The sequence below is a fragment of the Cataglyphis hispanica genome, chromosome 2 (genome assembly GCF_021464435.1).
Source record: "Cataglyphis hispanica isolate Lineage 1 chromosome 2, ULB_Chis1_1.0, whole genome shotgun sequence".
NCBI lineage: Eukaryota > Metazoa > Arthropoda > Insecta > Hymenoptera > Formicidae > Cataglyphis > Cataglyphis hispanica.
The window spans coordinates 1,191,135-1,208,979 of record NC_065955.1 but is presented as its reverse complement, the minus strand read 5'-3'; the positions used below and the strand labels follow the sequence as shown (position 1 = coordinate 1,208,979).

General features: G+C 34.6%; 1 protein-coding gene across 2 annotated transcripts in view; it reads right to left on the bottom strand.

The window, feature by feature from the left end:
- LOC126857335 (uncharacterized) overlaps positions 1-17,845 on the bottom strand; it is a 78,672-nt gene that overhangs the window by 43,916 nt on the left and 16,911 nt on the right. For both annotated transcript variants that reach the window (XM_050606665.1, XM_050606674.1), the window contains exon 2: positions 113-215. In XM_050606665.1, the coding sequence (XP_050462622.1) occupies positions 113-202 (90 nt within the window). In that variant the 5' untranslated portion in view covers positions 203-215. The remainder of the gene's footprint in view (positions 1-112; positions 216-17,845) is intronic.

Sequence of the window (17,845 nt, the reverse complement as noted above, 5' to 3'; positions counted from 1 at the left end):
CTTGAATGCCTCGCCGCGTTAACGAACGTAGGAATTAATTCGATCGCATCAATTTATATAATCTTTCGTACACGTTTCGGCTGAACGAATTAATTGCTCGTGTGAATCTCACCTCTAATTGAACTCCAAAGAGATCTCTCGATCTTCCGGGTCTGGGAGCGTTCAATTCTTGCATCTCGGCTTCTCGTTCTACCAGTCCCATTTCCTCGAGATATCTGAATACACAAAAAGACTTGTTAAATTTGTCATCATGGCTTTGAATGGAATTTTTTTTCTATGCTAATAACGACAATACATTTATAAATGAATATGGTTGAAAGATAAACGTATTATGATATGAGTCATATACTGTTTGAATAATCAGTATAGTTTCGCAATCATCGCATATAATATCAAAAGTATAACATAAAACCTTTCGTTAATTAGTAACGCTTTTTCTTTCAATCCAAATATATAAGTAAATAATTATGACATATAAATTATTAATCGCAATGCTAGGCGTTAGGGAAAAATAACGATGTTAAAACGAAGTGAGTTTAACAAATGCTGTTTTCCTTCTCCTCATGATATATTAAATCCGTTTCTAGTTCCGTTCGTGAACAAAGTAAAATAAGTATCATAAAACATACAAATGATATATATCAAAAGTGAAACGAAATCAGAAGTTTCATTAGCAATACTAAAGTGTTTCAAGAGAAACGAGGTGAGCTTGATATATACGAAGTATCCTGCAGAGGAATAGGAATAATTCAATGGAGAAAAATTCACGACTGTTCTAAATACGTTTAAATGTCTGCAAGTACTGCCATGAACGTAAATCTAACTTTTACGCGAAAAGATACTTAAGATAATTAAAGCTATCGGGGAAGATTGCCATCCTCCCCTTCCCCTCCGCCCCATGATTCTTACCCGTATAAGCAAATTTACGTAATATCAAAAAACTTTTGCTCGTAAAAATATTCGCGAAACATATTCGTAGATGATCAAATTGTAAAGAATCCTATCGTAAAATTTAAACAGCGGGGAAAGATATATATATTTTTGTTAGATTAAAAAATATAATAAAAATAAGAGCTGCTTCTAGAACAAATACATATGTATTTTACAAGATTTAATGTCACGTTTATCGTTACCCATTGTATATAATAATAATTCAATCAATTATAGTATAAGATTAAATTAATTAGCATTCGTAAAGTTTCATCATCTCATCTCCGCAAAGACTCAACTAAAAAGGTTACATACTTCCTCTAATTTCACGCACACATAGTGCTTTCGCGTAAACGACTCGTTGGCATTTAAAACAATTACGACGCGCGGTCATTACCGCGGCGCCGGGAATACCGCGACATTGCGTCGTCAGAGCGTGCGAATCACGGAGTATTATCGGTGCGATCCAACAAGGAGGAACAATAAGAGCCAACGGCTACGTACTACGACTCGCGAGAAGAACAGGATGCATCTCGGACCGGCGAACTTTCCCGCAACGTGAATCATTCGTTAAAAGCGAGTTTGCTGCGCCAGTAAATACAGTTTAGATAGCGGTAAACGCATTATACAGGGTGTTCCCAAACATGTGCGAAAAAATTCGGAGGATGCTTCCTTGAATAATTTCTTGAAGAAAATTTACCCATGTCCTAAAGTCTTATGTTAAACGTCACGGGATCCATGTTAAAATTTTAATAAGTAAGATTTCAATCTTGGCTCCCTCGGTCCCCAACATTGAATCCCGTAAATTCTTTTCTCCGGGGTGATGTTGAATTCTTAATTTATGCTATCCCGATGGAAAATATTGAAAATGGAAGGAATCGTATTGTTGCATTATGCAAAGCCATCCGTAATACATTTATTTTTCAACGTATTTGTCAATCAATAAAAAGAAGAAGAAATCAAAAAAGATTCATGTATGTAATATTATGGCTGGAGGTGAGATCATTTCCAACAACAAATCCTACAATTTTATTTAATTTAGTTTTTATCACAATATACTTTTTTAAATCTCGAACACTCTGTAACTCGAAAACTATAGGACATTGGTGTATATAAAATTTTCCTCAGAAATTATTATTTAAAACATCATCTCCTAAAATTTTCGCACACCTTTAGAAACACCACAAACATAAATCGCGTGATATTTCGCTGATAGCGAAATTGCGCAGCGTCTTCTTCTTCATTTGAAGAGATGGATCGATGGATGCATCGGTCATGGGGAGAAGAGGCAACGCGATCGACTAGCAGGATACACCGCAACAATACGTCTGAGTTAACACGCACTAAACAATGGTCGATGCGTACGCCCTTGTACCGTTATCTCGTTCACCGCGAAATTATCCACTAATTATTTGTAATTAATCGTAAGGCCGCGCGGTAGGAAAAAGCTCTGATAAGTTCCAAGACATTTTCCATTCGCGCGGCAATCTATCGTGTTACAACATCGGTTGTTAACGTTGTAACGAGCGCGACGTGTAATTGCGCCGGACGTAATTGCTTTCTCCGGCTAATTCGTATTTGCATTATTATTATTATCATTACACTTTTTTTCTTCCAAGCGTTTTAATGCGTCGTGCAATTAGGTGCATAATTAGTCGTTAGCGACTACTAAGCTATTCCCGTTCCGCGTCTTATCTCCTAAGAGCAAATCCGTCATGTTACTTCGCAAATGTGAATGATTTATTTTTGTCATAATCCTATTACATCTTACATATAACTATAAATACATCTTGTAGCTTTTGTATTCTCTTCCTAGTAAAATGAAATATCAGAGTCTTCAAAAGTGTTTTGATTTATTTCGGATCTTTTAGATCTGATTTGTTTAAGAGATTCTTAAACATTTTTCTGAAAACATTTTTCTTGTATGATTTAAGTAGATTTAAAATTCTATTTTCTTAGAGATTTTCCAAACTCGGTCTATTTTTATTTTATAGAATATTCATTGGATATTAAACCTAATTTTATTAGAAAAAGAATTGAATAACAAAGTTGTATCATTTTAAAATTAGATATTTCAATTCCTTCAAATTTATTTTCTTCAAAATCAGAAAAATATTAATTATTAACTTTTTAAATTTTATTTAGGCTCAGTATCTTCCAAAAAAGTGTTTTAAAAATATTTTTAATATGTTTAAATATATTTTGCAGGTCTGCTTAAAAATCCACGTGCTATTCTATTCAAAGTCTCATAATTCCGCCAATTTTATAAATTTTTTAATAAAAACTAAGAAATATATATTCTTCAGACATCATATTTTATTTTAAATGTAAAAAAAAAATCGATTGTTTTAATTCTGTCTAAAGTAAACTGGGCTCTTGATTGATAAGAGAGAGAGAGTGAAATTTTCTTCAAATAAAATATGAAACAAGATTCGTTGACAATCAACGAATAAGCTATAAAAAGATGTATGAGGTTTTTCCCGTGGCAATGGTTCTCTCGGCTACACGCGTGAAGCGGAAGCAAAAGACGACGGAGGAGGCGAGTCAGTTGTAACGGGATCGCGATACGGATCATTAGCGTTGTTTAATCTACAAGCGAGCATTCTAATGCAATCGCGGAGGAGGGGGCGACGATCTCTCGTACGGCCTGTTGGCAAAATCAGCTGCGTCACGGAAAGAAATTCTCCTGCTTCGATTTCTGCCTTCAGCCGACGTCTCCCGAGTCATCGTTATGAACGTTATGTAATTTCCGTTGCTATAAAGTCGGAGTTTTACGAGAACCGAGTCGCGTCTTGCCTTCCACTCGCTCGATTTACACGTTCAGTTTAAACAAAAGAACTAACAATTAGTATTAATTAAGAAAACATTCGCAGCACATGTAGAATGCCTTTCTACTTGACATTTAACCCAAGTGTCTAATTTAATTGTGCGATGGATCTCGGATCCTCTGATCGATAGGAGAAAATGTTTTTGCAAGAATAATGATCATTAAAGTTCTTCGCTGGCTGCGCTAATGTCACGCGGCGCGTTCCCCAGTGTAAACAAAATGCTATCGAATGCCACCCCCTTGTCATTGTCGTATCCGATGCACCGTCGTCTACCGGACGACGAACAAATAATAAGCAAGTAATAACAAGGTATGGTGAACGTTAAACGTGCCACCATATTACGACCCTGCGTCTAATCGTTACCAACGATCTTGACGAGCCATATCGTTGCATTGCGACTACCATCCCCCTTTTACACTCGCTCTTTTACCCTTGGCCGCATGTAAACGTCGCGCAATCGCTAGATCGACATTAGCTTTCATTTCGTGTGAACCTTCGTGCACGTGTGTATTTGCAACAAAAAAAAAAAAAATAGACGGAATAAAAACAGTCGGTGGATTAATCTTACAAGTTGCAAGTCTTTAATCTCTACGTAAAAAAACAAAATAGGTATTAGATTCATAATTTTAATAATATATTAAAATTTCTTTTTATATATATATATATATATATATATATATATATATATATATTTAATTCGAATAAAATAAATTCTTTTCATTCTATTTTCTAACGTATTTATATTTTACAATGGAGAAAGTAGTCATGATGCATATATACGCCGCGCATGTACGCTTATCGTAGCGCGGAAGTTTATCACGAGTTAAATATATGCATTCTTAGAAAAAGCAGGAAGGTTAGTAGTAACAGACAGGAATATTTTCTTGCAATTGCAGGACCTGCATTAGCGTGCCCGTCCGTAAAGCCGGCTTCCAAGAACGCGCGAACGTGGTCCGTTTAGCACGCGAGGCGGTTGATTTTGTTAAAGGCGACCATGCAAATGTACGGCTCGCAATTTATTTCTCGCATTCATCCGCAAACGGAAATAAAGGTAGTCGCCGTCTACTTGACCATCAGATAGAGAAAGACCACCAGGGTCACTTGGCTTTAAAGACGTGTCTTTAACGTGCCTTTCGTGATCCCTATTGTCCAATAGTCGATCAATCGCGTTCGATCGCGGAGGATTATCTCGTGAAAAAAAATTGACATTTTTTTTATTTCCAGAAACGAGAAGGATAAAGAGGGAGGACCATCGTGCGGCCAATGTCACCGCTCTCGAAAATAACGACATTAACATTACCGGTAGTTCCAAGTAGGTCGCAACTGTCGAGATAAACGAGCGATTGAGACCAGTGACCACTCCTTGACCTAGACGTCTCGGCATTAACCTGGTCCGACCTACTCTTCATCCTGATTTTGTCGGAGCGAGCAATGCCACGAGGACGCGCAACCATAAAAGTTGGTCTACCGAAGAGATACCGGCGTTATAAATACTTTATCAGTAGCGCAGAAAATGGGTATATTTTTTAGCTTTACGCATTTGCAATGAAATCTTGCTTATCACTATCAATTGTGTTATAATTACGGAATGAAAAAAATTAAGTAAATATTTTCTTTAGATTTTATAATCCTTATACGGCACATTTTTTAAATATGATATTCAAATAATTTTCTATGAGCGACTAATGTAAATATAAAATCTCAACATTATTATTCATATTGTATTTAAATGCAATACCATCCATTAATTAAATGTTTATTTTTATATCAATATCTGTTAACGATGTTAATGATTGTTTTAGCAGCGTGTGAACTGGAGATAAATAAGAAGATATTAGGAATATATCATCATTACTCATAAAAATCCTTCGTCCTTTTGCGTGAGGTATATTATTTAAAGTGCGGATATTAAAAAAATAAAACCGTTTATATTCTGCGTACACACATATGAGTGCTTCATTATCATATCACTTTGCAAGAAGAAAGAGAAAGGAAAAGTTCCGAGGTGTGCAGTAAACCAACATTACTCAATAGCAAATATTTGTTCACGAGATTCTTGTATCTTGGTTATCTTTCGGATTCAACAACGAGAGAGATAGAAAAATATAAAAATAAAGGATAGAACAAATATTCTATATACACATTGAGATTTAAGAGAAAGTTTCGTAAGAATCTAAAGCAACCCATTCGAAAAGTGGAAGAAAGGATTTAAAATTTAAATTTATTCTAGTTACCTGCGAGGACGTTACATAAATTCTGCATATATAAGGCAACTCGAAAAAAGACGTTACTTTGTTTTTATATGAAGAAAAACATAAGTAGCGCGAAAAGCAAGGGAAGAATGAAGGTAAGAGCACAGGAGAATTAATATTAAAATTCGTATTACATGCGCCATAATAACAAATTACATGTCATTTCATATAGACCGTGGCATCCTTCTTCATTTAAATGCCAAGAAACCCTTATAGCGGCCACGAGCAGCCCCGATCAAATAATGCAAAAGGGTAACCGTTGATAATTCGTTAAAATGCCAACGACATATACTATAATATCGCTCAGGTAAAAAAATAATTTGCAAAAAATTTTATTGACTTTTTGAGGGTGGATTTTGAAGATTAATATGTTAAATAATTTTTTTTCCAGTTAATATATCTTTCCAAAATTATTACTATATATACAAAGCATGCGTATATTGTCTATTTGTTAGCTTGATCGAATATTTTTGAAATCCATGTATCAAATATATATCAAACATGTTTTGTAAAAATTTTTTCTGATACTTCAGAAGAAGAGAGTTTGTTTATTATATCTATTTATATAACTCTAATTATTTATTTTACAATAATACACCAAGATGTCTTGCTGTACAAAATAAATAAATATTTAATAAATATATTTCGTGTATTAAATAAATACAGATATTTGTACGAGTGCACTTTCTCAGATAATATTTCTCAGATAACTTTAGATTGTTTTAACTTTTGTAAAAAATTGCAATTTGATAAACTTATTATTAGATACTGCGACATTTAGTTTTACAAGAACGAAAACAACGCCCACACCCACAATCAAACTTTTTATTGAAGAAAAATCCGACCAATATTTTCAAACTATTTTAATCCAAAATAATGCAATATGAGCAACAAGTATGAGAGACAGGAAAGACGAAATCTCCAAGCGCCATCGCATCGTGTCGTAAAGTTCCGTCGCGCAATAAGCGAGCGATAAGTCTTCGTCCTTCTATATATCTTACTTTTTCCACTTTGGTGTCTGCACGCCTCTTCGATCGTATAAGGACCGTACGTGTGGGACACTTGTGTGTTTGTGTGTGAGAGCAAAGTAAACCCGCTTTATATGCGTTTACACTGGACGCGGTATCGACACCTCGTAAACCAAGAGGAAGTCGTACCTCACGGCCGCACACATGCCTTAATAAAACAAGCATATTTCGTCGTTGTCACCGCTCGCCTGTCCCACGTTCTGTACGGACATACAGAAATATCGATCGGCAGTATTTGTATATATTTTGCAGGAACGAGTTTGTGCGCGAAAACATCCTTAGCAATATGGAATAATATCCGTTATAGACACCCGGCGCGAGTAACACGGAATTGATGATAATAATATTTATACTACTTCACACTGTATGCCTGACAATGCTTATAGTATTACGGCGATAGGTAAAACAATAATGTTGCTACACTAGTAATTAAAATTCTCGTTATACATAAATGCGTCGACTAATTATTTTAAGTTCCATTAGAGAAATTTCGATATCTTTCGTGAGCTTTATTATAAACCATCCTCATATTAATCAATTATCCATTTATTTATTTGAGAAAAAAGGAAGTTGCGTATAATTCATGATATAAGATCTAAGAGTATAAAAGAACTTTTTTAAAAAACATAAATTAGAAAAAAAAAGAGAGATCACTTTAAGCAAAGAAACACATCCTATAAAAAAACAATAATATTGACACCTCGTAAATAAGAGCGGTCATCTCATTGTTGCGTGAGTTGTGATAAAACGACTGGAGATGCGCTGTTATCACCGTGTGTCTTCTCCGAAGCATGGACTTTTAGCGGAAAGAATTCATAGAAAACACGTATGATACAAACAACATGCATGCGTTTAAATAACGGACACCTCACCGTCATCATATGATGGCGAGAATGGAAAATTATGTCTTTGCCGGCAGCACGTGGTTTCTCTCGGGCAACGAGCGCAAAAAGATCGAAAGACCGTGAGAGTGTGAAGAATAAGAGAGGTCGATGATCTCTTTGAGAAAGACTTTCGCGACCTTATCCGAATAAATATTGATTTGCACCAAATTATTACAATATCAAGTCAGATAGAGTCGTCACTTAAAAAGATTCTATGTAAGGTAAAATTGACGTTGTATAAACGATCAAATCAATAGTTAAAAAAGCAAAATGCATATTAATATTCCATTAGTATTTTACACTAATTAAACTTCAACTTAATTAATTGAATGACTTGGCATAATAATATACTGCAAATATACTATATATAATGTAAGCAAACTTGATAAGCAACTGGGGAAAAAAATTATTAACAAAATACACTCTTTTTTATGTAAAACCTTAAAATTTGATAGATATTTTTTTCGTGCTTTTAACTTGATTGACAACAACCAAGAATGAAAAGAAGAATGACTCAGACTCGTTTGCGTCGCAGAATTATGTGCGCAAATGGTGATTTAAGGATTAATAATGTTCGCAAAAGTGCGAAGTGAATTTTCTTGGGCTATCTTCCCCTTTCTCTGTCTCACTACGTGAGTAGGTACTCAAGTCTCTCAAGTTTCACCGCACAATATTCATCTTCTTGCACCTCCATCGTCCTACCCGTGAAGTTTCTAAGTCTGCACGGCCAACATGGCGCAAAGCGTAGGAAGGAAGTTTTCTATCGATCCATGTCGGTGTTTTGAGGTCAGGGCGCTGCGCCAGCACTGCGGCTACCAGCTACCAAAGCAAGCTTCGTCGACGACGTCCATGTCTTCCCCATGCTAGACTTGGCGTACTTCAACTGCCGATTCCATCTCGATCGAAAATCTAGAGCTTTAGTATTTAATGGAAATAAATGGTATCAAATTCAACGGCTATCGTGTGATTGGTCGTATATTGGAGAGACAGAGACAATCGTCTACTAGAGCAAATCATGTAGTTGTTGTTCGTTCTTATGACTTGTCTGAAGAAGTAAAAAAAATTAAAAGTACCGAAAATCAAAATCTTAGATGAAAGGGACAGGAGGTTGTTTTTATAATATAATTGTATGTTTGAAAAATACGAAAAAAAAAGAGGATTTTTATTTTAATAATCTTTTAAGTCGTATTATATTTATGTATAGAAAATTGAATGTATATTTTTTGATAATAGAATTAAAATTGTTGGTTGTGTGCAATGCTTTTTAAAACATCTTTTCTTCTACCATTTAATATTTTCTCGATATTACATGAATATATGTATGGAATAATTTTGGGAAGCGACGGATATCGTACCGGCCATTGAATTAAACCGCAAGAGCCTTTTGTAAGCGCGAGAATCACGACGTTGTATCGCGTGACTTTTAAAATAAACTGTTACAAAAAAATCGTCAATCGGTCAGGCATAATTTTGCAAATGTCCTTCGACCGCATTGCGGATGAAGTTTTCTTTCATCGTCTGTAGGGACAATATATTTATCCTTTTTTTTTTCTTTTTTACCAAATCGCAGTTGAATGCATATAAATTATCTTCAAAGGGAAGAAGTTAATTGAAATGCTAATTTTGTGTCTGCAGAAAACAGCAAACTAATTTTTTAGAAATAGACAACGAATTTTGTGAGAAATCTTTTTAAATGAGAGAATGAGCAATACTATTTTTCAATATTTTTCAAATTCTTCAACTTACATATTTACAATAACAAGTATGTTTTCAATAACAACACATATCTTGCACATTTACAAACATTAAAAATAAAGAATGCAAAGAGAGATATATGTATCTTATTGATTTGATTTATCAATATTTGTTGAATTAATTAATAATTAATTTATTAACATATTTATCGAATGCTAAGCATATTCAATATGCTAAGATAAAAAAATGATAAGATAATTTATTGCATGACAATCTGCAAGCTTCTAAAAACGATTCGATGCAAATTCTATATTTGTCCTTATTATTTTTTACAACTTAACCGCATTGCAAACAAGTAAATTTGATCATACAATTTCTTTTCCTGGAAATATAACGAAAACCGTAACCGCGTTAATTTCACTTCATACGAAGAATAAAAAGTAATGTATTTTGATCATCAATGAAGATATGGCTACATCAAAAAAAAATTGAAAAATATCCGCATTCCAACAAAATTGCGAGCATAACATTACGCAAGATATAACATTGTGATAGTTCATGATAATTAGTAATTGAAAAAAAGATTATTAGTTCCGGGATATTATGAAACGCAAGTTGCAATTTACTGGTGCTGCTCTGGTAGTTGCGATAAAGGGATACTTTGTTGAAAAACTAAATTCAGACTTTTAAAACGTCAATTATAAAAGATCGCGATCTTATAGTGCAATAAATACATATTCCCTCATTAAAACAGAAAATAAATTTTAACATATATATATATATATATATATATATATATATATATATATATATATATATAGTCTTAATAAAAAACGTAAAGTTTGCTCATATATGGTTGAAAAATTGAAACAATGATTCTGAATGGGAGAGCTTTCACGTTGGTTATTGCTATCATCTACCCCTTTAGGGGTAGGTAGAGATAAATGTAAGTCGCGTATCGATCTCTTCGTTATTAAACCCTTTTCCTCGCTGATAGAAATGCAGCCATAAGTCAACAAGAAGATCATTCGACTTCACAAACATTTGATATTTTGCTAGGACAACATAGTAGAAATTTCGTTAAACAAAGTCAACTATTATATGGTAACTGATTCCATCCTCTTTTCACTTCTTCTCGCTATCTATTCTTTCCGCGTATGGTAATAGAATAATTTATCTAACTCAAGTTTTATCACTCCAAAGCATTATCTTTGTATCAGAATTCTTTTTAATATTTTATTTTGTATTATTTACACTCTCATTATCTATATAAGATAAAAATCTTATATAATACTGAAAAGAAATCAATTCTTTAAATTCGCAAAATTAAATAATATTTTTAATTATTATTCTTCTTTTATTAAGTTTATAAAAAAAATTTTTTTAATAAATTTATTAAACATATAAGCACGCAGATGTTACAGACATATAACGGGCAGTTCAATCAAAGATATAAATAGTCAGACATTTTGTATATCTTCTTGTTAGTGTTGCTAGGCTTGGTGGAGCATTTTACTCGTTAGAAGGGCAATTTTTCCAATTTAATGGACGTTTTACCAGCATCGGGCAGAGAGATAGCCCTCTTAATATCTATCTTACGAGCAACTTCGTCTCGACACAGCTCGGCGCTTATAGTCGATTAGAAGGTACTGGGTGGTTCACGTACGTAGACCAGATCGAACGTGCGCTCTAGTCGAATGCTCGACATGAATGTCCACGTGTAGTCCATACGTAGAAAAAGTTACGTGGGACATACGTGGACATGAATGACTGCACGACATATGGCGCCTATGCACACGCGGTATACATATTTTCACCTCTCTCCCCGTCCCTACTTTCTTTGCGACCGAAATGATGGAGCCTCCCCTCGTTTTTACTTCCTCAATGCGTAACATTCACGATCGGAGAATTGTCATCTATAAAACGCAACTATATTGAAAATGCCATTAATGCAAGAAACGAATTGAAACAGCGTTGTAAAAAAAATGCAAGATGTAACAGAAAATTATTTATTTGCTAAACTTTGTGGCAACTCATTTATAAGAATTTTTTTACTCTGGAGGAATTAATTAAATTAAGAAAATATATTTTCTATTCTTCTGATTATGTGTTTTAAAAAGCAAAATACGTGAAAATGCATTTTTGTTCTCCTTTTTTCGTCATTTCTACTTCAATATCAATTTCTGGATATTGATAAAAGCACAGTAATAGATATAATGATTATGTCGTATTATCATAAGTACTGTGGAGACCTTGCAACGAATGCAATTGAGCGAAATGTATATTCGCGAAATACATACCGCGTTCCAACAGTTTTCTTGCGATGCGAAACAAAATTGCGGATAAAAATCGAATTCGCTCGGCTGGTCGTCGGAAAAGCACCGGCACGCTTAATAATATTCTCGTGACCCGAGACTGGTTAGTCGGGAACCTCCGGTCTGTTTATCGATCCGTGAACCGAGTCACGCCAACCAACCCTTCGCCTCAAAGCAACGCTAATTCAAATCTCTTTTCCTTTCAGGGAAACCGTGGAGATTAAGCATCCGGGTTCTTTTTCAGTTCTATTTCCTAAAGGATAAAAAAGAAATCGTATGCATTGTAATTTGACATCTACTGCTACTTCCTCAGTGTCGACATATCTTCCAATGTCGGATAATAATACGAAATCTAGAGGAACTCACGCAAATCTTACTTAGAGAATTATCGCCACGTAAACTTCTTCCGACTATACGTCGGATGCCCTTTTAATTCATGAAAAAGGACACCCCACAATGCCTCCTCACGCGCCGCCACCCACGAGGATCCGGCTGAATCCCTCATTCGAGGGGTTGTAAACCGCGAGGGGGGCACTCGCGGAGGTGGGTCACGCAAAGAATGGGCGGAGATTCCAAAAATAGGACCATTACCGATAAGACCTAACCGAGGCGCGCCGGCCGTAGGTAGGTAGGTAGGTATATATTGCGCGAGCTGGCCGGTGATGGCAGGTGATAAAGCGAGGGATGGAAATGGGGTGAGTTAAGGGTGGAGGTAGGACGAGAAGGTGACGATGGCGTTGGCAAAGTCAGCGAAGTCGGCGAAGGTGGTCGTTCGCCGATGATGGTAGTGGTTATTCGTCGGGCGAGGCCCCGTGACACTCACCGTAAGGGAGGGAGGGAGGGGTGGTGCGGTGAATGAAATAAAAGGGTAAGGTTATTCTTGGTCCGATATATTGCGTATCCTGTCCACACCTCGGCTTTTCCTGTTTGAGAAACTTAATTGGATAACCGACCGGACGATTTCGCGACTGACATCTCTAAGCGTCAAGCTTTATGTCGCTGAAATAACATTTGCATAATTAAGAGCCTGCGCGTATTAATTTTATTTAACTTATCAATTTAATAATTTGTCTCTTTTATTGATCCAATCCTAGCAGCAGAAGAATATAAAATATTGAAAAGACAAGTACCAATCATTATGTATAAAGATCTGGTATCTGGAATTGTGTGTGAATATGACTATGATTTTTTTCAAGGACAAAGAAAGAAACTAGCGTTGTAAGAACGCTCAAAACATAAAAATTTCTGATGGACGTTCAAGGATAGAGAGAGCGTAAGGGAGGAAAAAGGCGCAGGAAAGGCTTGAGTGGCGTTCTACGACAGAATCGCGTGACTACTCACGGATCAATAGTTTACTCGTATACGTAGGAACAGGAGTTAGCTTTTACCACGGCTGGTTTAGACGGTGGTCTCTACCACCGAGAGGCCGAGAACGAAAAGAGAGTGTTGAACAGATTCTTAGGAAACTTCGTGTCTAAAGTTTCGTATCGATTCTTTTGATTACAGTCCACGATATGTTAATAATAATCATGATTCAACTCTGGTTACAAGATAAGCTTTAAGATCTGAGTTGCGATCTCCTTCCTAGATCTCGCTTATAATATCAAAGAAGGCCAGAAAAACTTATAGCATATAAGTAATTCTGATAAACCAGAAAATTTAAAATTTTATTGTGTCATAAAATTTTCAATAAAACTGTGATAAAGAAAATTATATATTAAATTTGTCAATAATTTATCCATAATTAAATCACAATTAAAGAAAGCAACGTAAGAACTTTGAATTAAAATTAAATAAAGTTTAAAAAAAAATTTCTTAAAAAAATTGAAGATATAGAGCAGCTCTCTCACATAATATAAATATAGAACACAACATTGATAAATAAAAAAATAAAATACTAACGTGATGAAACTAATTTAACAAACGAGATAAAAGATTACGCGCGAGTTTTATTGCACAACATATTTCTTGAAACTTTGTTACAGCCATTAAGAAAGAATGAACTAGGCAGTAGAGGCCGGATTAGTTTGAACCCAGGAATGTTTGAGCATCGCCTTGTACGTAGACATCTGTATATATTAAATGGATCGATTCGTCGTCCTAGCGCTTGCGTTAATTTTCATAGTAGTGAAAGAACTATGTGGCAATAATGTGGCAGGTATTCTTTCCGAGCAATGTCCGGCGCCACGTACGACTTACCACCCCTTTATCGTCAACTTGTCCTAGATTACAAATTAATGTTTCACCGGGGAAAGTAACAGATCCATCGTTTTTCCGTCAATAACATGTGCGATTCTATGTCACATCAAGTGTCTAATAATATTATAAAACAATCCACTTTTTAAATGTCAATTTAAATGTCGTAATTTATTCTCTGTCTTCTTTTCCAGAATTTTATACATATATGTATGCATATATAGTTTCATAGAAAAGAAAAAATTTTAATTGACAAAGTCGTGCTCTAATTATTTTTTGAGATTGTTAAACTCAGATTTTTTAGATATAAATATATAAAAAATATTATACACATACATAATTTTATATATATATATATATATATATATATATATATATATATATATTAAACATTATTTTGAAATTACTTATATATTTTCTTGTTAAAAAAAATACGGACAATTTAATACTGGACTTTATTAATTTCTCGAAAAATGTGGAAATGTGGAATAAAAATCATTATCACAATAGGATGAAAATGTTTTTTTCCATCTGCCAAAGTGTGTTACAATAATAAAATAAACATTATTATATCGCACATTATATAACATAAACACCTAGATTATACATATGTGCAACAAAGAGAGATAGACGAGCGTAATAACACGGCCTATCTACCGGCAGTATATAATAATAGGCTGTATCGATCGAACGAAATGTTCCTCGAAACACGACAAGCTCTTTTTACTCATCCGTTTATTGGAAGTGTGGCGTGCGTACGAGCTTGTAACTTTCCCGACACTTTGGTTATCCTTCTCCTTTTCGCTAATATCTCAAGATTTTATAATATGTTGTGTTTACGTCACGTACTGTGACGCTAATGTAAATTATATTCTCGTAATTAATTGAAAGACTCGTTTCACGACATTAATTATAACGCTCGACAAAATGTATTTAATGATAACAAGATAGCATTCTCTCTATTGAATTTCAAAAATGACTTTTACTCAAAAGAAATTTTATCAGATCTTTCTTACAGTATTATTTTTGATTAATTATATACATGTCTGCTGTTAATTTATTTTTCTAATTAAATAAATTGGTAAAAAAAGAAATTTTTATTGATGAGTTCATTCCAGAGTTGTGTCTCGCTGTATTTATAATAAGGACATTTCTAATTATTAATTATTATATATAACCATCTTATTAAAATCAAAAAGATTGTTGAAAATAACGTTCAGTACGAACATCACCTTTTAATAAAAGAATATATTGACTTTAAAAATTAAAACTTCAATTATAAATTATTAAAAAAAAAGAAAATAATTTTTATATTTATAGAGAAAAAAAAAACATTTATAATAACGTCAACATAAACATTGTATTGGCTTGATTAACTTCGTCATTGATTTCCGTTGTATCAAGTATAAATAAATTGCCGCGCTCTGTGCCTTGTATTGAATATCCGTCGTGCGAGCGCGTATACATGTACGGGCTGTATCCATATTACCATCCAGATTACGCCTGTGTACGCAATGATTGATGGACTTTTTCGTGACGTTTTCTTGGCAAAGGCGTATCGATTCGTAGGCCGATCCCTCGCTCGCGCGCCGCTGTCCTCATGCATTTATTCGCGTGTATTAAAACGGCCATGTATGCGTGAAAATAAGCCCATTTATAACCAAATATTAATCGCGTGATGTGTGTTTTATTTCTGGCTATTAATCATTTTCCGCATACATACATATAAGCGAAATAAAACATAAGCATTATCTTTACATGTGCTATATTGTATACGTTATATTACTAGATACAATGTTTATGTGATGTTATTATAAATGTTTTTTTTTTTTCTAATAAATATAAAAATTAATTCCTTTTCTTTATAATTTATAATTGCAGTTTTAATTATTTAAAGTCAATATTGTTTTATTAAAATTTGATACAAAAGTTTATTTTTTTCGACAATTTAATTTTGATATTAAATATCTTTTTTAATGAATAAATTTCATATATAATAATTTTATTAAATTATATAAAAAAAAATAAAATTCTTTTATTTATTTCCATCTTTAAACTCTAGTATTCACAAGCCGAGAAAGAGATGCCTGACATATCTTGTACGATATTGTGTATAGGAAAAAGTAAAGAATACAATTTTTCTTTCCCCCTTTCGTGATTCTCTCGTATTATGTGATATTAGTTTTAATCGCAGCTTTAACAAACGCAACTCAGCATAGGATAGCGAAATTACAATTTATCAAAGTACATGCACACATAAGGCGCACGCGGTTTAATGCGAATAAAACAAGAAGAGAAAGGAATAAGTTGCGCGAATAGAAGAGGGGAGATGAAAGAGAACGGACAGCGATAGAGGAGGAGAAACCGGAAGTACGGCCGCGTGCGCGCTTACTTCATTCAGATCTTGCTTCGTCCTCTTCTTTTTTCTCGAATCGTCTTTTTTTTATAGAATCTTACAATTGTTGCTATTCAACGATTTCTTCGTGCGCTTTATAATACCTCATGTAACTTCTCTTCGTACATTTTCATCATCCTCTTACAGCAGAAGGACCTCTCTCTCTCTCTCTCTCGTATCTCTCGAGTACCTACTCGTACATTTCCTTCGCTTCCGTCATTCGCTCGAATGAACAATGGAACGGCGATATCGTAATGCACGCCAGAGGATGATTAATAATTCCGCGGGCGGGTTAGCGGCCACGCCGAGCACGACATCCGAAACATTTTCTGCGACGGCGCTTGCGATTACGCTCGTCGAACCACACGTAATATACATCGCGCTCGCTCCTTCGTGCAATCCCGAGCTCTTTCGTGATTCGAGCCGGCGAATCGGTCAGAGACATGCATCTTTTAATTCGCAAGATCGATCGTTGGATTTCTGCTCACCTTTGCAAACAATAATCTTACTGCACTTTTTCTCGCTTCAGAGAAATAAAATTTAGAAAAAGAATGGAGTTTACGAAAAACTTTTTCACGATAAAGTCAAAAATATATACATTTAATAAGAAAACGTAATTCGAAATTTAATTATACATTTTAAGATTTTATATTGCAAAGAATATACATTTTGATACTTTACACGAGTCGAACAGCTGGTTTATTCAGTTGCACTTGACAACAACATCAAGCGTCATTAAATTCTAACTTTATTATCTAACGTTACTCGAGCAATTTGCGGCATATAATTATAATAATTACATATAATTGCGATTGAAGTATGTGTATTTTACAAATGGATACCCTTCGAGCGGTCGGTCACGCCTCGGATAAGCGGAATCGTAAATTTACGGTTGGAGTAGAAGCGGGCGGAAGCGACGCAAGCATCAGGTGCGAATGGACCCACCTGCTTCACGCGAGTTGACCCCTCGTTTCACATCCATCTCGCTCTTCGAGTCCTTGCTACAGCAAATAAATGTAGCCTTTCGACTGCATTTACGACAAATATTTAGTATCATAAAATAAGTAATTTAAAGTCGCGCTGAAATTGCCAAACACAATCATGTTCCTATTAATCTAAAAAGATACGTTGTATCGAGCTAATCGAACTTTCACGTACGGTCTCGAGCACTTTGATAAATTTACGCGCGATAAATTACAGCGCAAAACATATCTAACAAAAACTCTCGGTGAACGTAAACGTCTGTCGCAATGCTTTCCGTCCAATAATTCACACTATTATTCTACTTTCTTCACTTTCTACTAATGTGGAAACAAATTGCG